Source organism: Euwallacea similis, chromosome 12, assembly GCF_039881205.1.
Source record: "Euwallacea similis isolate ESF13 chromosome 12, ESF131.1, whole genome shotgun sequence".
NCBI lineage: Eukaryota > Metazoa > Arthropoda > Insecta > Coleoptera > Curculionidae > Euwallacea > Euwallacea similis.
In genome coordinates, this window is record NC_089620.1 from 914972 (window position 1) to 941210 (window position 26239).

Below are 26239 nucleotides of genomic sequence, written 5' to 3' on the forward strand. Positions count from 1 at the left end.
ATCTTCGTCATTTTCTTATCTTATCTCTTTTCTCATTGTGTCAAGTGGTACTTATCTGCTTGGGCGAGAACCTATAAATTCTATTGTTCACGCCGCTGTTTCATTTTGGATGTATGTAAATTTCAAGAATATTTGTAAAATATAATTAAATGTTCTATAAGAAACTTATTGCCCAACCCTCGTATTTACTAATTTATCTTTACTATCTTACGCTCCATGTATGTATCTGCAGAATCCTCATCTGGACGCATGTCTCTAAAGAAATCAATAATTATCCTGTGGAGTAATCTTGCTCCATTCATAAAAGAGATTGCCCTAAATGTGAGGCTTATCTCCCCGTTAGGTAGAATTGCATAATCACCTTTCCCTCCCAATCAACCACTTTAAGTTATCCTAATCCTCCTTCCGAGACACCTGAATTCTCTTTTCCTCTTGCATATAGAGTACGAAAATATTTCTGTAAAGTGATCAGTTTTTATAGAATCTACAGGTCATATTTTTCTGGCAAAACTAAATTACTAGGAAGTGTTATGGTATAGTTCCTAACGTGGGATTAAGTCGGGAAAGGAAAAATTGCACGGATTTCAGTAACAACGGCATAAAGAAACTTTATATTCTCTTGCAAACATGATTTCAAGTAAAGCAAACGAGAATAGTTGTATTCTCGACAACAACCGGAGCAAGTATCAGCAATTTTCTGAAGATAGGGTAAGTAAAGTCTGATTTTCCATTAAATTTTTGCAAGATAGGGCTCCGCTTCATTCTTCGATATCTGTTTTTATGGATGTATGAACCGTATAACTTACCAATGTGAAGAAAACAAAAAGCAACAAAATTCATGAATATTACATTTCAATCATGCACTACTTTCTTCAATCATTGAGTAATAAGTTCGCACTAGAACGACCGATTGATGTTATTAAATCGACCACCTGTTACTAGAATTTTAAAAGAACCTTTCTTGGGCTACAAATTTTGGAAATATGTTGCAGTAATGTTCAGGTTAGTTGGAGTTAAACTGATGTCCATAGAAATTATTCTTAAAAAGGACTATCACTTAGCTCTAGTGCAGTGCTCAATTTAATCAAAAACAGTACCTTTAAACTTTTAACATAATAGAAAAGTTAGACAAAAAACAATTAATATACAAGGTGTTTCTGAAAATAGTACATGTATTCTACCTACCAGAATACGACGAAAACTTCATATAAACATATACAGGGTGGCGCACTTCACCTCCCGTCTCCTATAGCTCGGTTATCATTGACAGTAGGATTTCGATATTTTGTATACTTTACCTGTGTCTTAGGACGTACTCCAGGAAAATATTTCTAATTATACAGGGTGTCCCAAAAAAGTGTGACGATACCGAACTTTTTTTTTTTTAGTCTTACACCCTATTTTTTTTTTCACATTTAAATGCTTTCTATGATTGTTTACATATTCCTAAAATTTTGTTAAGATCGGTTAAATAATACCAGCGAAAAAAATTAAAAACTGAAAAAAATTACATTTGCGCCTCTAGCTTGAAAAAATAATAAAAAATAGAGATAATGTCTATGTAAAGAAACTACTCAAGATGCTTATTAAGCATGGTTTAATAGTTTTATTAAAAAAGTTTCGATGATCGATATTGTACAGGGTCTTCAAAATTTAGCGTCACATTTTTCAAACTTCAAAGTGTTTTATTTTTCTTATTTTAAATTGGGACCCCCGTATATTTTAATTTAGTTCGATGCAGAATTCAAAAACAAACATTTTTCGAATTACATGTCTGTCGCAATTCTTAACCCTTCGAGAGTTGTTCGCGGAAAACCATTCCAATAGTAATTAAATTGATTAAAAAACTACGGTTGCTATGACAAACGAATTATTTATAGGACTTATTTTATAATTACAAATATCTTACACCCATTACACATCTAAAGTATGTGTTCGAAATGTCCTCCGTTCTGTTGAAGACACAAATTAAGACGACTATGGAAGGTCTTGTAACCTTCTGCAATTCATAAAAAAATCGAAGGTGACTTTGAACAAATTCGAAAAAAAATTTCGAACACATACTTTAGATGTGTAATGGGTGTAAGATATTTGTAATTATAAAATAAGTCCTATAAATAATTCGTTTGTCATAGCAACCGTAGTTTTTTAATCAATTTAATTACTATTGGAATGGTTTTCCGCGAACAACTCTCGAAGGGTTAAGAATTGCGACAGACATGTAATTCGAAAAATGTTTGTTTTTGAATTCTGCATCGAACTAAATTAAAATATACGGGGGTCCCAATTTAAAATAAGAAAAATAAAACACTTTGAAGTTTGAAAAATGTGACGCTAAATTTTGAAGACCCTGTACAATATCGATCATCGAAACTTTTTTAATAAAACTATTAAACCATGCTTAATAAGCATCTTGAGTAGTTTCTTTACATAGACATTATCTCTATTTTTTATTATTTTTTCAAGCTAGAGGCGCAAATGTAATTTTTTTCAGTTTTTAATTTTTTTCGCTGGTATTATTTAACCGATCTTAACAAAATTTTAGGAATATGTAAACAATCATAGAAAGCATTTAAATGTGAAAAAAAAAATAGGGTGTAAGACTAAAAAAAAAAAAGTTCGGTATCGTCACACTTTTTTGGGACACCCTGTATAATTAGAAATATTTTCCTGGAGTACGTCCTAAGACACAGGTAAAGTATACAAAATATCGAAATCCTACTGTCAATGATAACCGAGCTATAGGAGACGGGAGGTGAAGTGCGCCACCCTGTATACAAGGTGTTTCTGAACGTAGTACCATAAATTCAACTACGTATTCTAGGTCCTAAAACATGACGAAAACTTCATATAAACCTATATCGAAAAACGCTTCGTTTTCGAAATACAGGGTGTGAAAAGTTGGTTTATGATTATGGTTTTTTATAAATATTTTCGAAACTATTCGAGATTAAGTAATGAAATTTTATACCTTATTGCAACTTTTTGTGCTCTTTCTGAATTTTTAGAAGGAAATTGCTACATTTTAGCAGGGGCGGATAGCACGGGGGGGTAGTGCTTAAAAAGTGTCTATACTTTTTTGTACTTTATTTTATTGGCGATTTTATAAGAAAAATATTAAATTTGAAGATTTTTACACAAAAAAGGTACTCTTGTTGAAAATCAAAATATTCAACAGTTTTCGAGAAAATTGAGATTTAATAAATCGGTGGATGGTACGATTCATAAACATCAAATTTAAAACTGCGTTGGCTTTGAAATGAAACATTAAATGTATTTGACATTTTCGTACATCGAAGAATAATAAACTATAAATATTACAATTAAAACCCAGTTAACACATTCTCAAAGTATCCACCGTTGGCCTGTACACATGCTCGCAGCCTTTTCTGCAAAGAAAACATTGTTCTCGGTTGATGAAGTAATTGTTGGAAAGCCTGTTGAACACGGTATTGTAGATCTTCTAGGGTCTCTACTGGAGTAGAGTACACATTACTTTTTAATTGTCCCCAGACGGTAAAATCAAGTGGGTTTAAGTCTGGGGACCTAGGAGGCCAATGAATGGGTGCATCAATGCCACGACCGATCCATCTGTTGGGAAAATGAGTATGCAGCCATTGCCTAGGCTCTCTACCATAGTGAGGAGGAGCTCCATCATGCATAAACCAAAGTCTTCGCCTTGTTTCAAGGGGAATATCTTCAAGGAACTCAAAAAAATCATTCCGCAGGAATGCGCAGTACCTATTTGCATTTAAATTTTCCGAAAAAAAATGGTAGCCAATAATTCTATTACTTAAAGTTGAAGCCCAAACATTAATTTTAAAAGAATGCTGGTAATGCGTAACTCTGGTTGCTTTGGGATTTTCTTCTGCCCAAATATGTGAATTGTGCGTGTTAAAAATACCAGCCCGTGTGAAAGTAGCCTCATCTGTGAATATGATCCTTGACATAAAAGTTGGGTCATTGTCATTTTGGGCTAATAACCATTCAGAAAATTCTAGTCGAGGACCGAAATCGTCTGGAAGAAGTTCTTGTACCTGGCGCAGATGAAACGGGTGAAGTTGTTGTTCTTTGACAATTCTCCATGCTACTGCAGGTGAAATATTTGTTTGCAGTGCTACTCGTCTAATACTAATTGCGGGATTATTTTGCAAAATTTCTAAAATTTCTTCCTCCTTCCTAGCTGTTCTCACTGTACGCCTTCGTCCAATATTACTTCCTTTGGGTTTGATGAACCCAGTTTCACGACAACGCCTTTCAACTGCTAAAATTGTTCGTCGATTTGGACAGTTCCGATTAGGAAACTTTTCCGCATATCGTCGGACAGTTTCTTGACTATTTCCATAGCACTCACCTAATGTTAACAACATATCTGTGTACTCTGCATTAGAAAAAGTATTCATTTTCTTTAACAATAGTTGAAATAACAAAATGTTCGGGAACGAAAAACCACTAAACTTTATTAATAAATGTTGTTATGTACGCAGGTGTGAAACAAATTTTTCAGTTTCATTTCAAAGCCAACGCAGTTTTAAATTTGATGTTTATGAATCGTACCATCCACCGATTTATTAAATCTCAATTTTCTCGAAAACTGTTGAATATTTTGATTTTCAACAAGAGTACCTTTTTTGTGTAAAAATCTTCAAATTTAATATTTTTCTTATAAAATCGCCAATAAAATAAAGTACAAAAAAGTATAGACACTTTTTAAGCACTACCCCCCCGTGCTATCCGCCCCTGCTAAAATGTAGCAATTTCCTTCTAAAAATTCAGAAAGAGCACAAAAAGTTGCAATAAGGTATAAAATTTCATTACTTAATCTCGAATAGTTTCGAAAATATTTATAAAAAACCATAATCATAAACCAACTTTTCACACCCTGTATTTCGAAAACAAAGCGTTTTTCGATATAGGTTTATATGAAGTTTTCGTCATGTTTTCGGACCTAGAATACGTAGCTGAATTTATGGTACTACGTTCAGAAACACCTTGTATATCGAAATGCGCTTTGTTTTCCACATACAGGGTTGGTTTCTGAGGATAACATTTTATTAATATTTTCGAAACGTTTCGAAGTAAATTAATGAAATTTTGTACTTTATTATTACTTTTTGTGCTTTTTTTGAATCTCCATAAAGAAATTGCCACATTTTTCCAGAGGCGGATAATCCAGGGGGGTAGTGTTTAAAAATATCTAAATTTTTGTGTTCTTAACATTATTAACGATTTTATAAGAAAAGTATTAAATTTGAAGATTTTTACATAAAAAAGGTACTCTTGTTGAAAGTTGAAATCTCCAACGGTTTGTGAGAAAATTGTGATTTAATAAGTCGAATAGTACGTTTTATTACCCCTTTAGTGCCCAAATCTGTGTATCTCAACAAAAACTAAATTTGCACCATTATTTGTTTCATTTATTAAACTCGTTAAATTTAACCAGGAATATCGAAATATCTCGAATACTAGGCATCCTATACAGAAATGTTTAGTATCAAATTTTAATTACTCTGAGGGGGAAATGTATTGGTGCTAAAGTTGATTCCCCTCTACCCATCGTGTGGGCGGGGCAGGGGTTAACTTTTTAATTTTAAACGGTGACCCCCATTTTTTTACAGATTCGGATAATACAGCTAAAAATAAGACAGTTTTGTCTGAAATATTTTTTCGATTCTTACTAGACAACACTGTAATGAACGAAATTCAATTTCTCTTTCACTTATGATTTATCTAAAGGTTTGATGATAGTTGTTTTAGAATTAATGAAAATGTGAATAATTCGTATAGCTTTTAATTAAAGTAAATATTCAAAATAGTGTCTCCGAACTTCAATGCCCTTATTTATTCATGTTTTAAAGGATTTTTCACATCTACGAAGTGTGTCTTCTGAAATATTGGCACAAGCGTTTATAATTCGTAGAAACATATCCTCACGTGTCGTTGGTATTTTTCTATAAACCTGATCTTTGACATATCCTCACAAAAAGAAATCTGGTGAAGTAAGATCTGGAGATCTAGCAGGCCAATTTACCGGACTAGATCTGCCAATTTATCGACCGTTAAAATTACGATTAAGAACTTTCCACGTCCTCGTCAGGACAGTGAGTCAGACAACCGTCCTGTTGAAACCACATGTTCCAACGCACTTTTAAGTTTAAGTCCTGGAGTAATATGGGTAGTTCTAAAATATTCCGGTATATTCAAGTTGCCTTTAATTATGTGGGGACCGATATGTTTCCTGTCAATAATTCCACACCATATGTAGACAGTCCACGGACACTGGTGCTCAACTTGTCGAAGCCAGTGAAGATTTTCAACACTCCAGTAATGCATGTTATGTCTATTAACTGTATCATGATTTGTAAACGATGACTCATCAGAGGAAAATACATAACGAAAAGAAATGGAATTTCGTTCTATTTGTCAAAATGCCCACTCACAAAAGTCTAAACATTTTTGGAAATCTTCCTCAGGGAGCTTTTGGTATAAAGATGTATGTTAAAGATGAAACTTGTGCATCCTCAACATTTTCTACACACTCATATGAGAAATTCCTGATAATTCTGATATTGCTCTTGTGCTCACTTGGGGATTCAAAGTTACAAGATCTAGGACTACAATTTGATTGTTTTCTCCACACACAGGACCTGGGCGACTTCATCTGATTTACAGTCCCTTCATTAATAAATTTTTCAATCACTCGATAGAAAGAAGTTCGGGATCGTGATTTTTCCGGAAAATGCTGAGCGTAGAGATTGACTGAATTTTCTAAATACCTGGCAGCTTCTCCATACATCAAAACCATTTCGATTTTCTCTTCTACGGTCAAATATTTCATCGGAAGCAGTATTAACAACAGAATGTTTAAAAGTAGATGTTTTATTTGTTTATGTTATTGTTTATTTATCACATTTTATTATTACAGAATTTTTTAAAAGTGGATGTTGCCACTTAAGATATGAATTGAATTTCGTTAATCAGTGTTTTCTAACATGAATCGAAAAAAATGTTTCGGACAAACTTTTGTTGGTTTTAGCAGTATTATCCAAATCTGTAAAAAAAATGGGGATTGCCACTTGAAATTAAAAAGTTAACCCTCACCCCGGCCACATGGGGGATGAAGGGGAATCACCTTTAGTACCAATATGTTTCCCTCTTACAATTAGAGCGATTAAAGTTTCATACTAAACATTTTTTTATAGGATGCTTAGTATTCAAGGTATTTCGGCATTCCAGGTTAAATGTTACACCCTGTATATTATGGTCAAAAGAAACATGAAAAATACATTTTACATGGTTTGATTTGAAAAAAGAGTACCTATAAGTACCGTCAGGAATTAAAAAAGTTTTCTGAAAATAAAATACATGTCTTTCACAAAAATTTAATAACGCAATAATAAATTCTCATAATGAAAAAATATTGTCATGTAAAATATATAAATAAATAAAAGTTTACAAGAGATTCAACTAACACGAATTTCACACACAATGCACATAGTAGAACTTTTGAACTAATAGTAATGACAGGAGTTCACGCATGCGCACCAATCTCAATTATATGTGTTCCTGACAAGTACTAACATGCAAGAGCGGTTGAACTACGCTCAAATTATAGAACAGTGGTTGAAAATAACTGCAAGACTTTTAAGCACCCTCCGGCACTAAAAAGTCAAATAACATCAAAGTTAAAACCCAGTTCGCCGTGAAATAAAACAAAAATATTTTAATTTGTATGTGAAGTTTTATTCATATTTTGAGACCTAAAATACATGGTTGATTTTATGATACTTTGTATAAATAAATTCAAATAAAAAGAAATTAATTTACTTTAATTAATTTTAATTTCAAAACTTTTAACTGCCATATTTTTATCAGAAAGTGGCTGTTTTTCTCCTAATCAAACCCATAAAATTTCGTTGCGATAATCCAAGTTATTCGAATGTTAAAAAGGCGAAGGGGACTTTGGAACAGCGCTATACATTTGCTGACCCGGCAGGGTTTTACCAATGGGAGGTCATAAAATTTCCGGCATTTTTTTTACGTTTTATTGTTCCAATAATTTTCGATCGTAACCATTTGCAGTTCTCTGAATCATTCAGGTTCATTAGCAATGAGGTATCTATCCAATTGCCGCAATAATCGGTGAAAATTCCTGTTGGTTATGGAACTTTCCCTAATAGTAAACTTCTTGTCTGGATTGAATCAACGCCCTAATTTTGGTAGTCTTTCGAAGCATACGGATATGCAGGATTTAATTTCCTTGAAGACAATCCAGCAGCCAGAAAAATTCTGATTTTAATAAACGTTTTAAGTGGTTCATACGTAGCTTTGCTGAGTCCAAAAGGGGAATGAGACTTTAAGTTCTCATTTCCAGTTTTTCTTATGTGCTTTATTGTTCCAGTACAAACCATTTTCGGTTTCGTAAACCATTCAAATTCATTAGCATTATGGCATTTTTCCAACTGCACCATTAATCAGTGAAAACTTCTTGCAGCTGTTTATGGAACTCTTCTGCTATAGCCAACTGAGTGTCAGAATTGAATTAACGCCATTATTTCTTTTTTCCTGCGAAGCATACGGACATCGTAGATTTTAGGTAATCGCTAATGGATTTTCTATTTCGGTGGAGACCATATAGAGTTCACACAAATATTTTGGTTTTGATAAGCACTTTAATCTCTTCTTGTAGACATAACTGCTTTTGTCAAGTTCAGGAAGTGTTTCCTCTTTTATGCATTCTGGAAGTTTCTTCCTGGATCTGGGATTTTCATTATTCCAGATTTTTCCAAAAATTATTTATTCAAAGAAAATACATGTAGTATCGGGTTTGCTACTACTGTAGATATAGGATGGTGTTTATATCTTATGACGAAATCACAGGTCAGAAAAAGGATTGTAAATGTGCATTTATTAATACAAAATGAACAAAGTAGAGGACAAAGTAACTTATGAATTTGCGAGCGCGGACGCGACTTCTGAGCTACCAACGACCAACCGAACCCAGAAGAAGAAGAGAATTTGTACATGCCCTGCAAACCCTTAAATACTAAAACCCATGATGATAAACCATGGGCGTACCCTGACTAGGGTGCCATTTGCACGACCCGTCGCATGAAACCGTGGCGTCTTAGCTGGGAAATGGAACTGTAACCATAGGGCCAACAAAGTCTATTACAAGCAGTTCCAATGCTCACCAAGTTTGTTGTGAAGATTTCCAACGTCGACCAGGCATAGTATGAAAAATTCCCATGCTCCAATTAATGCTTACCAGGGTCGTACCTCAGGGGTATATCAAAAAAGACAGTATCTACTATGTAACATCTATCAAACTTAAAAGTAACACCTATCTACAAGAATACACCAACAGTCAACTATGATCCTACATCATATTTACGGCAAAATCAAAAGCTGTGCTGGATATCATACCATTCCTTCATGTGCTGGAAGGATGTCAATATTATCTTTAGAGAAAGAATTGAGTGCCCTTTCATCGTCATAAATCATAACATCGCCATATTACTTAATTTGTTTTCTACGTCACTGTCTTGGATTGGAGCCACTGTATTTTTCACACTCAAATTGGCAATTGTACCTCGAGTACCATTGTCAGGTTGGCCCAAAAATGTTAGATACGTCGCACTGCTTTGAAGCGGAAATTTTCTAAAAAAGTACCAGAATTTTTAGCACGATTTTTACTGTACAGGATATGTATTACAAAACTAGCAAAAAATGTTCATTTTGGAGTGAAAAATAAAATTTGGAGTAAAGGAGATATGGGGTATAAAATACAAACTAAAGTAAATGGTAATATTAAAATACTACCTTGTATTTTGTCCATGGAAAGAAGTAATTTCATGGTGCAACCAGGTCCACAAAATTATTTTTGGTTTTTTAGCTATTTAAAAAAAACTGAAATTTGGAGTTTTGTTTCAGTAAGTTCAAAATGAAATAAACAATGTGTAAGTCTTTGCTCTAAGGACTAGAAACGACCTTCACCAAAAAACCACACCTTGTCATGATACAAATTCAGAACATCGAAAAAAGTGTGGACAATTCAAATTTGAGCATTCAACTTAGGCAAAGATGTGGAGCAAACAGAAATAGGAAACAGATGGAAAACTTTTTTCCCAAATTCCACAGACAGAAAATAGAGACCGAGCTGTATAAATATTTTCCTCTCGTCACATAACATCCTGTAGATTTTTTACCATGATTGGGGATATTATTGGTATTTATTGTTATTTTATATTTTTTTGAACCCTCAGTGTGAAACGAATATGATTTTCATTCAGTTTTAAGTGAGAATAGTGCGCAATTTCATCCCTACTTGTGTGTAAAGCTTTATAGCTTGGTCCAGAGATGTTTAATAAAAATGCCAACATATAATAATTTCATAAGTAGAGACAATAGACAAAACTCTAATTTTTCTAAGAAGTAACTAAAGTTTTTAACATAAGAATTCGTGTTTCCTACTAATGGATTTGAGATATTTATGTGGGATTTATCTTTTATTCGGTTGTCTAGGGTTTATGTATAATTGGGATAGGGTACAATACGAAGCTTAAATGGTAACTTAATTAGTAAAAACTCGCGTCACTTAGTTCGTCGTTCACTCCGGATATCAAAGAGAGCGATTCTCCTTGTCACAAATCTTAAATATTAAACCTGGGGGTAATAAACCAGTGTCGTACCTCGAGTAGAGGCCAGCGACCGTTACCACATCTGGCTGCTGCGAGCCAGCACCACGAACCATCCTTTGTTTGAGCCCTTAGCAACCATCCTCCGGCCCTTCTTCCTTGGTTCAAACAAAGAGATGTTCGCTTTTTGGGTTTTTTCCGTGACACAGATTCTAGGAGGTTACTGGGAGAACCCAGCAACAGCCGAGAATCACTCGAACTCAGGTACGATACGCATGGGCGTAACATCGAGGTACCTCACTTTTTAATCCCCCTCGGTTCCTCAACCCTAATTTAACTAATACTATCTAACAAATATTCGGACTTTCCCGTTGGTGTCTCGATTTGGTCAGACAGTAATAATTACATTTAGAAGAGTTAGAGCGATCTGACGAGCGGATCCTACATTCGGCCATTCTGACTAGCAATCCGCCTCGGATTCGCTATCATTATCGACCCATGGCTTCATGTATTCGGCACAGGTAGAGGTGCGTCCCGGTCCTTCGTGGGTGCCCACCTTAATGACCTCGTATCGCTCATTGGGCAGAACCTCGATGACCTCATAAGGACCAAGAAATTTCTTACACAGTTTCAGCCCGCCCCCGAACTGCGTTCTTTTTATGGCCACTAAATCCCTCCGTTTATACTTTGTCGCTTTCTTCCGCCTTAAATTATATTGCCTCCTGTTTTCTTCTTGCGCCTTCAAAATTTGCTTTTTGCTATCTTCACGTAGTCTTTCCCTTTTTGCGTCGAAATTCTTGATTATCTCCTTTTCCAGCATTTCCTTAATGCGAATCTCCTCATTATGCCTCATCCGGACACCAAACAATACCTCGAACGGTGTAGCATCGATACTCCTTTGCAGTGTGGAATTCAAAGCAGTTTGCACCTTATCTACTTTGTCATACCACCTACTAGGATTTTCCATGCTCAGTTTCGTAAGGACAGGGATAATCGTGCGATTAACCCGTTCCACTTGACCGTTCCCTCGAGGTACTCCGGTGGTGACAGTGACGTGTTGGATCCCCTCATGTTCACAATAATCGCTGAATTCCTTCGACGTGAACGCAGTACCTTTGTCTGTAATTATTCTTGACGGATTTCCAAAATTTTTCTGTTGCGTTCTTAATTTGTCGATGGTTTCCCGCGACGTCGTCGACTTGGTAGTGTACAGCCAAACGAATTTCGAGAAGTCATCTACTACGGCCAATATATGCTGGTAATTTTTATTTGTTGAAGGCAGAGGTCCTAAATGGTCAATATGGTAAGTGTATAGCGGTCCTTCGTCCTTGGGTATCGGGTGCAGCATTCCCTCTTTCTTTCCTTCTTTTCTGTTTCCCAGAATGCAGGCCACACAATTCTTAATAACAGTATGAATCTTTTCTTTCAACTTCGGTATATGGAATTCTCTTTTGACGATTTCCTCCACTTTTGCAATGCCAAAATGGCCTATTTCGTGCGTTTTCTTTATGACCCCGGACTGCATCGACTTCGGTACGACTATTAATTCCAACCCATTGTCGTATTTGTACAAAATACCGTTCTTTACTAAATAGCCTTGGTAATCTTCAGTGCTGGCAATTTTCTTGACAGCCTGGACGAACTCATCTCCTTCTTGCGCCGCTTTTAATCGCCGCAGAGTCCCTTCTTCGTCATTAATTTCAGTTAGAGTCATTACGGCTGGATATCGACTCAGAGCGTCCACATGGGCCATTCGACGGCCACTTCGGTGCTCTATAACGTATGAATATTCTTCCAACAGTAATGCCCATCGTGCTACTCTCGTAGTCAAGTCTTTCTTATCCATAGTCTTCTGGAAAGCGGAACAATCCGTGACTATCTTGAAATTACTGCCTAAGAGGTAGACTCTAAATTTCTTGACAGCTTGTATCACAGCCAGAACCTCCAGTTCGTAGCTGTGGTATCGTTCTTCAGCTGGTGTCGTTTTCTTACTCATATAATATACAGGGTGGAATTTATTGTCGTCGTTGGATTTCTGCATCAAGCAAGCGCCGTAACCATACTTACTTGCATCAGTATGTAATTGGGTTTCACCATCTTGCCTGTAAATATACAGGACTGGTTCACTAGTTAGTAATTCCTTCAACGTCTCATATGCCCGTCTTTGTTCATCGCCTAACACAAATTCCTTGTTGTTCCTCAACAGATCGCTTAAAGGTTTTGCGATTATGGCATATGAAGCGACGAATTTTCGGAAATACCCCGTCAAACCGAGAAAGGATTGGATCTGCTTGGGCGTTTTTGGTTCCGGAAATCTTCTGATCGCCAATGCCTTTTCCTCAGAGGGCTGTACTTTACCATCCTCGATGATATAGCCTAGGAATTCTACTCGTCTTCTTAAGAATTGGCATTTACTCTTCTTTATTTCCAGCCCATAGTCTCTCGCTACTTGTAAGACCATCGCCAGACGCTCTACCCCTTCCTCGAGAGTGCTACTCAAAATTATTACATCGTCCATATAATACAACACAAAGTTCATAGAGGTTAACTCCCGAAAAATATGGCATATAAACCTCTGAAAAACTGCTGGGCTGTTACATAGGCCAAAAGGACATTTTAGGAATTCGAACTGTCCGTTATGAGTGACGAACGAGGTATATTTTCGACTGTCTTCGTCTACAGGAACGTGGAAAAATCCATTTCGCAGATCTATCGTGCTGAAGTATTTGGCTCCTTGCAACCTATCTAGCACGTCCTCAATCAATGGTAACGGAAAACGGTCCTTGACTATTTTCCTATTGATTCTGCGATAGTCGCAACAAAGTCTCATACTGCCATCTCGTTTCTTTACCAACACTATCGGACTTGCGAAATCAGAATAACTGGGTCTTATGATTTCTTCATCTAACCACTCCTGTACTTGTCTTTCTACCTCTACTCTCTCAACGGGTGAGAGTCTCCTTGGGTTCTGATATACTGGCTCTTCATCCCTCAGGACAATCTTCATCCTAATGTCGACATCCTTTACTTTCTCCGGCGAGTAATTTTCTATCAAGTCCTTAACTTTGTTTTTGCACTCTACATTCGGTATATGGTCAATTTGCGGGTTCTCTTGATCCAGACCGTCGGCAATCTTCATCTCCATCAAGAAATTTTCCTCCCTCCTCTTGTGTATGACCACGCCTCCTTCTGTGAAACTTACATCCGCCCATTTTAATAGGTCATTACCCACAATGGCCTTAAAGTTTGAGGCATTTGTTGGTATCACGTGGAACGTTAACAATATGTCTTCGTCGTTGATCCTTGCTTCCTTTTGGAAAAATCCTTTGGTCCTCACTCTATTGGAACCTATTCCTTTTATAATTATCTCATTCCCCGTTAAAGGGATATGTCCTAGATAGTCATCGTAAGCATCGCTCCTTATCGCACTTATGTCGCTACCCGTATCTAACAGTGCGGTCAGTTGTACATTGTCGATTTGTACCTTAACGGCATTATTCGGTACGACTTCCATAAGGCGAACATTGGCACACGGGCTATTTTTACCTGCGTCGTTTGTCCTCGTTGGGCATTTGGTTGATATATGTCCAAAACTATTACAATTATAACATTTGACCCCTTTGGCTCTGTCTGGGCACGCGTTGGATTTATGTCCTTTGAGCCCGCAATTGAAACAATTGGTAGTTCTCCCCTTTCTATCGTGCTCTTCCTTCTTGATTTCCTTTTTCTCATACTTCTTCTCTGAGCTGAACGTCGGCCTTTTTGTTCTGATCTGCTCATACAATCTGACCTTATCCTTAAACTCAGCGAAGTTTTTCGCTCCATAAAGCACACATTTGCTTGATGGATCATCCTGTATCCCGTCAATAATGTATTGTATCACGACCTCGGCCTCTAACGTCGCTCGGCTTCCGATCTCACGCATGACCAATACATATTCCTGTACTGTCTCAGCAGGACTTTTCTTTCGAGACATTAGCAACTTATGAATCTGAGCACTGCTGACCTTCACTTCAAACTCAGCGGTAAGTCTTTTCTTAAGAGTAGTCCAGGATTTAATACCCTTTTCTGATTGCACATATAGTTTCGCTAAACCCGTCAACGACTTTTTCGCGAATATTAATTTCTGTAAGTCGTTCCATCGTGTGACCTCTGCTATTTCCTCAAAATCTCGGATCCACTTTTCTATCGGGTAATCATCCTTGCCATCAAATGGTCTAATGCTGTCTTCTACGTCACGAAAGGTTAACGCAAAAGGATTATTTTTTCTCGTCTTCGTTTTGGTACGGGCTTGTGGCTGAGCTAAATTTCCCTCGTCAATTTCGTCCTCCTGTCCGGATTCGTCGCTACTTTCCTGACCTCCGGCATCCTCATCTTCGGTCTCCCCGTCTTCTTGTCCCTCAGTAATATCGTCGTTGACTGACAAGTCATTCAGGAAAGAGCATACCCGATTCGCGATGTCCTCGTGTTGTCCCGAATAGTCCAAGTTTAGAATGTGACAGATCGCCATCAAATCGCTTAAGTTCAACTGATCTTCGGTCTCTGTTAATTTGGTCTGATATTCCCTTGATTCCTTGTCCAGGTTAAAACCAGGGAATTTCCTCACATTTTTTCTAGTTTGCCGACCTTGACCTTCTTTGCCGTAAACAGCAACATGCAGCGCTTGAACCGCCCTCAGTTTAGAATTTGTGATATTTTGCGCAATTTTTCAATATCCCCCAAAGTAGTCATAATTGGGTATGGAATTGATACTAGGCCAATATTCCAAGAAAATAAAAAATGAGATACGATGCGTTTTGCTGTTTACGTAGAATCGACTTGAAAAGACCAGTCAATAGAAGAAATCGAGACACAATCGGGATTACAAAGCAATAAATCTACTAATACAGTAAAATTAGACTAACTTCTGTATCCTACCTTAACTGCTTTTATCTGTCGGTTGCGTACACCTTTTCCGCACTCCACTTCACTTCGCGGAATTAATCACTATTATCACCCTAATCTCGCACTGTTTCGTCGTTATCGCCGTCGTCGTCGTTACCCGTCTGGTATTAGTGATTTCGTCGTTATCACCGTCGCCGTTGCTCTCAATCCTGAAGTGCAGAGCTTGGTCGTCCTAACTCGTTTCCCAAATTTCGGCTGAGTCTTCTAAACTATTACCCCAAATCTCGTAAAAGTCTCCAAAATCGTTACCCCAAATCTCGGGCGAGCCCCCAAAGTTGTGGGATTTATCTTTTATTCGGTTGTCTAGGGTTTATGTATAATTGGGATAGGGTACAATACGAAGCTTAAATGGTAACTTAATTAGTAAAAACTCGCGTCACTTAGTTCGTCGTTCACTCCGGATATCAAAGAGAGCGATTCTCCTTGTCACAAATCTTAAATATTAAACCTGGGGGTAATAAACCAGTGTCGTACCTCGAGTAGAGGCCAGCGACCGTTACCACATCTGGCTGCTGCGAGCCAGCACCACGAACCATCCTTTGTTTGAGCCCTTAGCAACCATCCTCCGGCCCTTCTTCCTTGGTTCAAACAAAGAGATGTTCGCTTTTTGGGTTTTTTCCGTGACACAGATTCTAGGAGGTTACTGGGAGAACCCAGCAACAGCCGAGAATCACTCGAACTCAGGTACGATACGCATGGGCGTAACATCGAGGTACCTCACTTTTTAATCCCCCTCGGTTCCTCAACCCTAATTTAACTAATACTATCTAACAAATATTCGGACTTTCCCGTTGGTGTCTCGATTTGGTCAGACAGTAATAATTACATTTAGAAGAGTTAGAGCGATCTGACGAGCGGATCCTACATTTATCAAGACTATTTTTTTTATATCTATATATTTTTTATATATATTATTCTATATATTTTATTTTATATATATATATATATATATTTTAATATAGTATATATATTTTATATATAAGGTGGATCGGTGGGTGTTGCTTGCAGTAGGTCTTAACGGTACATAATTTTTGTGGATGTCAGGAACCATAAAAATGAGGTGCTTTAACATTGTGAGGTAGTAATCTGTATCTTTCTATATCTGTGAAACTATTTTTTTTATATTTTATACCTCATAAATTTGTCTCTTAATGTTTCTATGAAGATTCTACTTAATTTAGTATAGTTTCCTATTGTTTAAAAGACACTCAATGTTGTGCTCATAGCTAACACCGTCCCTTATGGATGTAGCGTTATCTTTGTCGGCTGGAAGGATTTTACTATTATTGCTCTTTATACAAAGCATCGAGTGTTTTTGGCCGTTGGGCGTTAAATGTTGTCTAAAAAGTTAATTTTAAATGAAACTTAAAAAAGGTTTATTTAATATTTATTTTGACCTAATTCTGAACCTTTTTGATATTCCTGTGGTCAGGGTAGAGCCGCTTTTTCTGTAGGGAACATGAAGTTTGGGGAGCGACAGTATAAGTTAGACCTTTCGAAGAGACAAGAGTTTTCGTCTTAGAAAGGTTTTTGTTCTAGAGATTTATTACTGTCTTTATAGCTACACTGTTGTGATTATTATTCAGTGTTCGTCTGAACCCTTAGTAAAGAATGGATATTATTCTTAGTCAATTTTAACTGAAAATAGTGTGCAAACCCACCCCTACTTATGTGTGCAACTTTATTTCCAAATAGAATAAAAGAAAAAAAATCATATTTTTGCATAACATTTTGGATTACGCATTTGTTTTATAATAATATCATAAAACTTAACTTGTTATCTGAGCCATTGTCTTAGATTTGAACCACTTTACTATCCGAAATGAATTCGGACTTCTCAGGTGGACCACCATTTTTTGTGGGGCCCAAAGGTTTTCAATATGGCGCGCCTACGAATACTCAATTGTTTTCAACCACCGCAGCGTTCCAAAGCCACCTTCGGCAAAAACGCCAAAATAATTTAATATTTAGAGATGGTACCCTAACAAAATTTCTTAGTGAAATTTGGCTTTTTAGTTATGGGAACATGATACGTCGTTTCAAGGGAATTTTAACTGGTTTTCAACATGGTGCTCTACCCATTTAAAATACGAGGATAATCCCAGAAGTACCCGACCTGACATAGATGGCGATTTATTTGTTAAAAATTTGCCTAGAGTACAAGAACCTAACCTCAAAAACTATGTCTAAAGCCTAAGGGTGCTACGTTGATTTGTATGTGTTTTAGAGCTGTTTTTAGTGGACTTTCAAAAATTTTGAGAACATAGGAAAAAAGGGTCGTCGATACGTGATTCAATACTTTCATTTGAAAAGTCTTAGTTCATCTAACATCAAAAAGAAGTTAGATTCTACTCTGGGGGAATCTGGTCCTTCGTTAACAACTGTAAAATATTGGGTGGCAAAGTTTAAGCTGCCAAGTCCGCAGTGGTCGACTCAATGAGGTGACCAATCCAGAAATTGTGGTGAAAATCCACAAAACTGTATTGGAAGACCATCAGCTAAAATTGCGCGAGTTAGCAGACATGATAAATATTTCAGAAAGTACTGTACATCGCATTTTGACCGAACAATTTGATATGTGAAAGCTGTGCGCAAGATGGGTGCTGCGATTACTCACAATTGAACAAAAGCAGCTCCGTGAGGATGTTTCAATGGAGTGTTTGGCACAGTTTCGCAGCAATAAAGCCCATTCATAACCATGAATGAAACATAGGTCTATCATTTTACACCTGAGACAAAAGAGCAGTCAAAACAATGGACTCAAAGGGGAGAATCGGCTCCAAAGAAAGTGAAAACCGTTTCATCTGTAGGAAAGGTGATGGTGTCAGTTTTTTGAGATCCACGTTGAATAACATTTATTGATTATCTCCCTAGACGAAAAAAACAATAAACGGAGATTATTATAAAAATTTATTGTAGAGTTTGAGCGAAGAAATTACGAAAAAGCGACCGCATTTGACGAAAAAGAAAGTCTTGTTTCATCAAGATAATGCACCAGGCTACACTTCCGTCATCGCGATGGCCAATATCAATCAACTTGGTTTCGTTCTTTCTCCTTATCCATCCCATTCGCCAGATTTAACCCCCTCAGATTATTTGCTGTTTCTAAACTTGAAAAAATGACTTGCTGGAAAAAGATTTGCCAATAATGAAGAGGTGGAGTCCGAAGTTGATGCCTATTTTGAAATATTCGAAGCTTCTTACTATAAACAGGGTATAGAAGTCGTAGAACATCGATGGAAAAAGTGTGTCAATCTCAAAGGACATTATGTTGAGAGATAATGTAATATTTTCCATTTTTTTTTCTTTAAGTGTTAGGTCAGAAACCTCTGGGATTATCCTCGTAATACACTTTAGGCAGTTTTAGTGTTTAATCGTAAGAACATGAATTTTGAGCCAACTTATATAAGATAAGTCTACTTTTCCACACGGGGCAAATACGTGGCCCTTTTCGAAAAAATCTTCAAACTTTCTACTATTTGTGAATTCAAATTGCATTGCAACAGACCGCTGTAAAGTTTTTTCTGGATCTTTTATTGAGCAAATTGCTACTACCATTTTATAAAAGGTCTTCCCGAAACAATGGTACAAATGGGTATTGGGTGCCAGGGGATAAAAAGATAGAGAGATTCGGCTAAACTCGCCTCATACAAAAGTCGCTTGTTTTTATTCTACAGGGCGTCAAAGTAATTTTTGAATTATGTAAATTTGGAATCACAGTTTTTGATTTACAGAACTGAAATTGCTCCTAGGGGGATTATTGAATACGATAAAGTTAATTCAAACATCTGTACCAAACTAGCCGATATTTGTACCAATGTTTCTGGGACACTCCATTTAATTTACCTACACTTATTTTTCTTACTTATAGGGAAGCAGCATTGATTCTCATGAAAATGCATTTGACGATATGAAACAATTGGTAACGGTAAGCCATTAATATGCTTTGCATAAGATTTTCTACAGTTTTGCATATCCCCAGGATGAGAATAATGAAAATAAGTCTTCTTTACATTACGCCAGCTTCAACTTCATTAATTCTATAATTGGAAGTGGAGTAATAGGTGACTAAATATGTTATAAAGCTCAGTTTTACACCTTAATCTTAAACTTTACCTACAGTTAAACTGGAGATTTGACGCATAAACTACAGTCCTGGTCACATACTAAATAGCACATTTTGTATTTTAGTTTTTTTTTTAGTTAAATTTAGTTCATTTTATAACGTTATGTTAAAATTAAGAAATAAATTTTTAGTTTTTCAATCATATTAAGGCTAAATAACTTAAACACAAATAATGAGATAAAATTTATTTTATTTTTTTCCTAATACAATCACTTTATCCCAATTAAATAAAGTGTGCTATTTACGGGACCAGGACTGCATATACAGGGTGTCCCGTAAGTCAACGATATTCCTTGAAGGGTGGATAGACCAACTCAAAATAAGTTAATTTAACTAAACTTCCCTTAGTCCAAAAGTTGATAATAACCAGGATACAGGGTGTCAAAGGTGAAAAAAAAATCACATTTTCTTTAATACGTCTCCACTACTTCGAACTAATTTTACGAATTTAATGAAGATACATCGAAATCGTCGATAAATTTGAATTTATCATATTATGAAATTTCCGAATACAAAATTTTGTGAAATTAAATAGTTCGAAGTAGAGAAGACGAATGAAAGAAAATGCGATTTATTTTTTCACCTTTGACACCCTGTATCTCGGTTAATATCAACTTTTGGACTAAAGCAAATTTAGTTAAATCGACTTATTTTGAGTTGGTCTATCCACCCTTCAAGGAATATCGTTGAATTACGGGACACCCTGTAAATGTCAAATCTGAGAGTTAAAGGTCAAGTTTAAAACTAGGGTATAAGGTGAGTCCAAAAAAGTATAGCCCCACCCTTAATGTTTCTTTCTTAAAATTAACAAAAATAATTTTTAACAAATATAATTTATTTGAATGGGCTGAAAAACAACGAATATATCCTAAATAATTCATAGACTTTCGGAAATTTTATAATTTAACATTTTTATAACAGCAAAATAAAAAATTCCTGTCCAAAAATATGAGACCGCATAAATTTTTGGTTAAAATACCTCCACAATCGTATGTTTTCCCCTTTCCAATATACATATGAGGTTAAATAATCGGTCTTTCATACTTTCTATCAACCTCTAGAGAATTTCAGAGGAAATGCCATATCACTCTTCAGAAATTTTTCCTGCGAGTTCTCACCACTGGCAATCTGGTGGTGCCCCTTATCGTAAGATAAAATCCTCATAAGTTCTCTGTCGAGTTTAGATCTGGACTCTTCGCAGGCCATTCCCTGACATCGATGTTGTAGTCGGAAAACCATTGATTTGTTATACGAGCTATATGAATTGGAGTATTATCCTACGGGAAAACGTAATTAGACCGTCTTAAAAAGGCATCCATCGGGCAAAAGGTTGTCTTCAAAGAAAGATACATAATTGTAGGCGTTCATTGTACTCGATAAAAAAACGATATTGGTCGAATCATTGAAAGGAAGCTCTGCCCAAGCCATAAACAAGTCTGCGTTAGCACTGGGAAAATAACTGTTTTTCTCTTCTTAAGTCGTGCTAGTAGCAAGCCTAACCGTCTGGTCCGTCGAGATTAAACTTTTTTTCATCTGAAAAAATAACTCAAAGCCACTCGTGAGGCCAAGGCATGACTCGTTTCGCAAAAGCCACTTTCGCACCTATTGATCACATGCAACCGATGACTTATTTCCTTGTAGAGTTTTCCTTAACATTCTTCTATCATTTCGCTTCGACAGTTTACTTGTATGTTCAGTTTTTTTTCTTTTAGTAATTCTTGCAACTTCTACCAATAAAATTGCGAAGTTTTTGAGCTGCCTACTTTTACAGAAATTCTTCTTTCCTACCACTTCAATCCGTGTAAAATTTTTATTTGTTCCTCTTCTTCAGGAATGAGCAAATTTCCACGAGGCATTAGGAACTGGCAAAATTATGAAGTGGAACATGTAGAATTGAAAATGGCAGTGAATTAGAAAGACAAGAATTGAACAAATATGTACAGAGTGTCTCGTTAACAGAAGACGCCGTCTGTATCTCTAAAACTATTGGAGATGAAGCTTTGTAATGAAAAATGGTATAAAAAAAGTGACCATGAGAAAATGCTTTAATTACGAAGATTTATCTTCAGTAGTTTTAGAGGAACAGCCGGCGTCCGCTATTAACGAGACACCCGGTACAAAGAGAGGATTAAAGAGACATTAAGACAACAAGTGGTCTTATATTATTGGACGAGTAAAATGATTTTTTTTTTCAAATAAACAGTACAGGATCTAATTTCAACGAATTCATGTTATAAAGGAAAGTTTATTGAACTTATACTCTTGTTTCAATTTTACATATTTTTTTAACGTTTCATGGGGGGTTCTACACTTTCTGGACGCCTCGTATAGTTGGGCCTAAACGGATGTTTTACTTCTCGTAAATTTTCTAGGAATTCCTTATGCACTCCACGAAGCTGGTTTTGGCTTTGGTCTCCTCCTCCTGGCCTTTGTTGCCTACGTGACTGACTACTCTCTTATTTTAATGGTCAAAGCTGGCCACATATGTGGTCGATTCTCCTATCAAGGAATAATGGAAGCAGCCTTTGGAAAAGCAGGTTATATTTTCCTCGGGATTTTACAATTCTTTTACCCCTTTATAGGTAAACAGATACTATATACATGGTGAACCATTATTTTTATGTTACGAACAACTTTCAGCTATGGTTTCTTATAACGTGGTCGTGGGAGACACGGTAACAAAAGTGATAGTACGATTGACTGATATAGGACCAGATAATATTTTTGCCAAAAGAGAAATTATAGTTTTGATAGCGACGATATTAATCACTGTACCTCTTTGTCTATACAGAGATATAGCCAAGTTGGCGAAAATTTCCTTCTTCAGTTTGGTCTGCATTGCTTTCATCCTTTTCTCTATTATGCTACGCATTGGAAAGTTGAGCGAAATGGTGTAAGTAAAAGGAGATTTTCTCATGCAGATGATAAATCGATAACGTTTTACCTTATAAATTTTTTTATAGACCTGATCATCCACATTCATGGAGGTTTTTCAACAGTGATATTATTCCTGCAATAGGAATTATGGCCTTTGGTATGTTGTAATTGGGAAAATTAACACTGATCATTAATTCAAGGTCTGTTGCAGCTTTCATGTGTCATCATAATACTTTCTTGATCTACAGTTCCATGGCAGATGCATCGCAGAAGAAATGGGAAACTATTACTCATGCTTCTATACTGACTAGCTTGATAGTGGCTTGCGTATTCGGAATAGCTGGATATTCGACGTTTAAAGCTTATTCGCAAGGCAAGTAAATACCACTTCAGCAGAAATTGAATTCATTCATCAAAATCATCACCGATCAAAGAAATTATCCTAATCTGAGATACTTCACTGCCGTTGCCATATTGGCTTTAGTTTTAAAGGGAGTTTTAAATAACTTTTATCTACAGCTGTGCGATAAATAGCATTTAAGTGACCAGTAGTTTACCGTACCCCATGTGGTAAATAATCGCGGCGTGCGGTAATGTCACTTTACCGCACGCCATTCCATATTTGAAATTGATGTGCTGATCCCATAGGTTTCAATGATTTAATAAATTTCACAAAATTGATGTAGTTGTATATAAAGTATTGTTCCTAACTATGCGATGCAAATTTAAGAAAATAATCCTTCCTTAGGTCAAAAAAAAATGTTCCTATAAATATATATTCGGAATGGGAAGATGTAAATGTAGGGAATTTAAAAGCAGGAGTATACACATACTCTTTTACTCTCTTTCTCTTTTACTTTCACTCTATTCTCTACTCTTTTAACTCTTTAGTCTAAGTCATATCATGCGATACCTCCTTCCCATCTTCTCGTTAATTTATAAGCTTCTCATGTACGAGGGTTGATCAAAAAGTTCCAGGACTAACTCTTAAAAACTTTATTTAAAAATACTAAAAATTATTCAACATTATCTCCTTCAAAGTACTCCTCTTGGCAATGTATACACTTCTCCCAGTATCATTTCGACTGCCGGAAGGACCTGAGAACTGTTCTTGTGGAATACTGTTTAGCTCTTCCAGCAATTTTTCTTTAATGTTTTCAATCTAGTCAAACCGCTGTCCTTTCAAAGGTTTGTTGAGTTTAGGAAACAAGAAAAGTTCGCAGGGGTCAGGTCTGGTGAGTAGGGAGGCTAAAGGATGACAGTCATACCGTGCTTTGTGCAGAAATCGTGAATGAATAACGCAGAATAAACTGATGCAGCATCTAATCTCCACTTCGTTATAGCACCGGTCTCTTTTTTCGCACAGCCTCACACACATTTCTCAAGGTTTGAAGGTAACGAAAACTATTAATTGTTTCACCTCGTGGAAGGAATTCGTAGTATACCACACAATTCCAGTTAAAAAGCAGTGAACATTACTTTGACGTTCGATTTCATCTGCCGGGGTTTTTTGAGGGTTTCGAAGAGGTTTTTGATTTCCATTCAGAAAATTGGACCGTTTTTTCCATGTCGTAGCCGTAAACCCACGTCTCGCCCCCAGTGATGACGCGTTTCAAAAAGTTTTTATCACCATTTGCTATTTCAAGATATTTCTGACAAACCTGAACTCGGTATTGGTTCATCAATCAATCAAATTCATTTTGAAAAATATCAGAAAATCGCAAAAACACGCAAAACCCGTTCTAGAAATCAGTTCTACAAAATCAGCTGTAACTTCGCGAAAACGAAAAAAATTAAGCATTGAAAAAATAGTAGTGCTTGAGCTGGCCACTCTAAACAATACTGTCAGCTGCATTGCGCTTTGTTGCTACGTTGCCCCGTAATTCAAAAAGTCATGGAATTTTTTGATCATCCCTCGTATCTTATGAGGTCAATATCCATTCTACAATTGTGGTTGTGCATTGTTTCTTTCAGGTGATTTGCTTGAAAACTACTGCTGGGATGACGACCTCATGAATATGAGCAGGTTGTTATTCAGCATTCAAATTCTGCTGACTTACCCTATAGAATGCTTCGTGACCCGCGAAGTGGTAGAAAACTCCATTATAGGCAAAGATCCAGATGTGCCCATATCCGAAAGGGTGCATTACGGTTTGACCATATCCATTATTTTGACCACCTATTTGATTTCGATGGCTACCGATTGTCTTGGTGTGGTATTGGAGCTGAATGTAAGTAATTGGGTACTATGATTTTATATTCTTTCTGGCTAGTTCAGACAGTACCTACATTAATACTTGGGGTATTTTGCTAATAATTTGATAGAAATATAGGGTGATTTAGAAGTACGGGCCGCTACTTCAGGGGCGCATTTTACACATTAATATAAGATAAAATTTTAAATACTTTTTTTTCTAAATCTTTCCTTACGAAAGTTATGACGACTTAGAGATGGAGCCGGTAAAGGGTTTTTTTTCACCCTAATTGGTGAACGGGAAGTCACAGTGTTGAAATTTTGTAGATAGCCGCAAAATCAGATTTGGAATATTTTTACAAAAAGATTTTTTAAAAATAATCAGTGGCGTGACGTTTTGGAGGGTACACATGCTTATTTTTTGATGGAACTTTAAATGATATAAAAATATAAAAAAAAGAAATATAAAATTTTGGACATGATTTTTTAAAACCCATTTTTCTTGCAACTGGTAAGTTTAAGCGAATTTGAAAAAGAATACCTTTTTGTTGTAAAAAGGTTTCTTTTTACGAATACGATCTTTTTGTTCTAAATTTTATATTGCCAAGAAATTCTATCCAAAAGTAAGTATATATACCTCCCAAAACGTCACACCATTGACTATTTTAAAATATTCTTTTTGTAAAAACATTCCAGATCCAATTTAATAGCTTCCTACCAAGTTCCAACACTTTGTGACTTCCCGCTCCCCAATGAGGGTCAAAAAACCACTTTACCAGCCTCTATAAATCATAACTTCCTTAAAAAACGATTTAAAAAAAAGTATCTGAAATTTTATCTTATATTAATGTGTAAAATACACCCCTGAACTTGCGGCCCGTACTTTTGAATCGCTCCGTATAGCTGCAGTGAAAGCAACCATTTTACAGGGTGTTTTGGCAGCTGTTCCCTTAGCCTATGTTTTACCAGCCATGTGTTATTTACGTCTGGAAGAAGGATCGATGCTTGATCGGAACAAAATTCCTGCATTAGGAGTTGCAATTTTTGGCTTTGTAGTCGCCGTTTTAGGTGTGATCTTCCTTTTCATGGATTTGGAGAAGGTCAACCAATGCAGCCACGGACACGTCATGGCATACTGTACCGATAGAAACTCCACCATCGATCAAATTGCTTCAAACAGCAGCAAAATAAATCGCCACTAGATAAGCTGCAGTTATTGCTGCGCCTGGTTGAATAGACATTGGTTTCCCTTTCAGACAACAAAGCGAAAATACGTTAGTTCAGCCTGCAAAAAAAAAGAATTGAAAAAGGCGAACGATTTCAAATGCAGATTTCCATGCAGGTTTAGACTCTGCTAGAACTGCAGAAATTGGCCATTAGTCGTTGTTACAAATTGTTAAAATTGCTTGACTGAATAGGTAGATATGGGCGTCCTCCTTACTTTCAAGACATGGCATCTAT

General features: G+C 36.3%; 1 protein-coding gene across 1 annotated transcript; it reads left to right on the forward strand.

Moving 5' to 3' along the window:
• Positions 1 to 125: 125 nt before the first annotated feature.
• Positions 126 to 26056, forward strand: LOC136412660 (putative sodium-coupled neutral amino acid transporter 11). The gene is made up of 9 exons (XM_066395799.1): positions 126 to 708; positions 19453 to 19509; positions 19564 to 19645; positions 22080 to 22289; positions 22348 to 22600; positions 22671 to 22741; positions 22796 to 22957; positions 24559 to 24815; positions 25708 to 26056. Exons 1-9 carry the CDS (start codon positions 628 to 630, stop codon positions 25978 to 25980), a joined length of 1446 nt encoding a protein of 481 aa, XP_066251896.1. The 5' UTR covers positions 126 to 627; the 3' UTR covers positions 25981 to 26056.
• Positions 26057 to 26239: the final 183 nt, after the last annotated feature.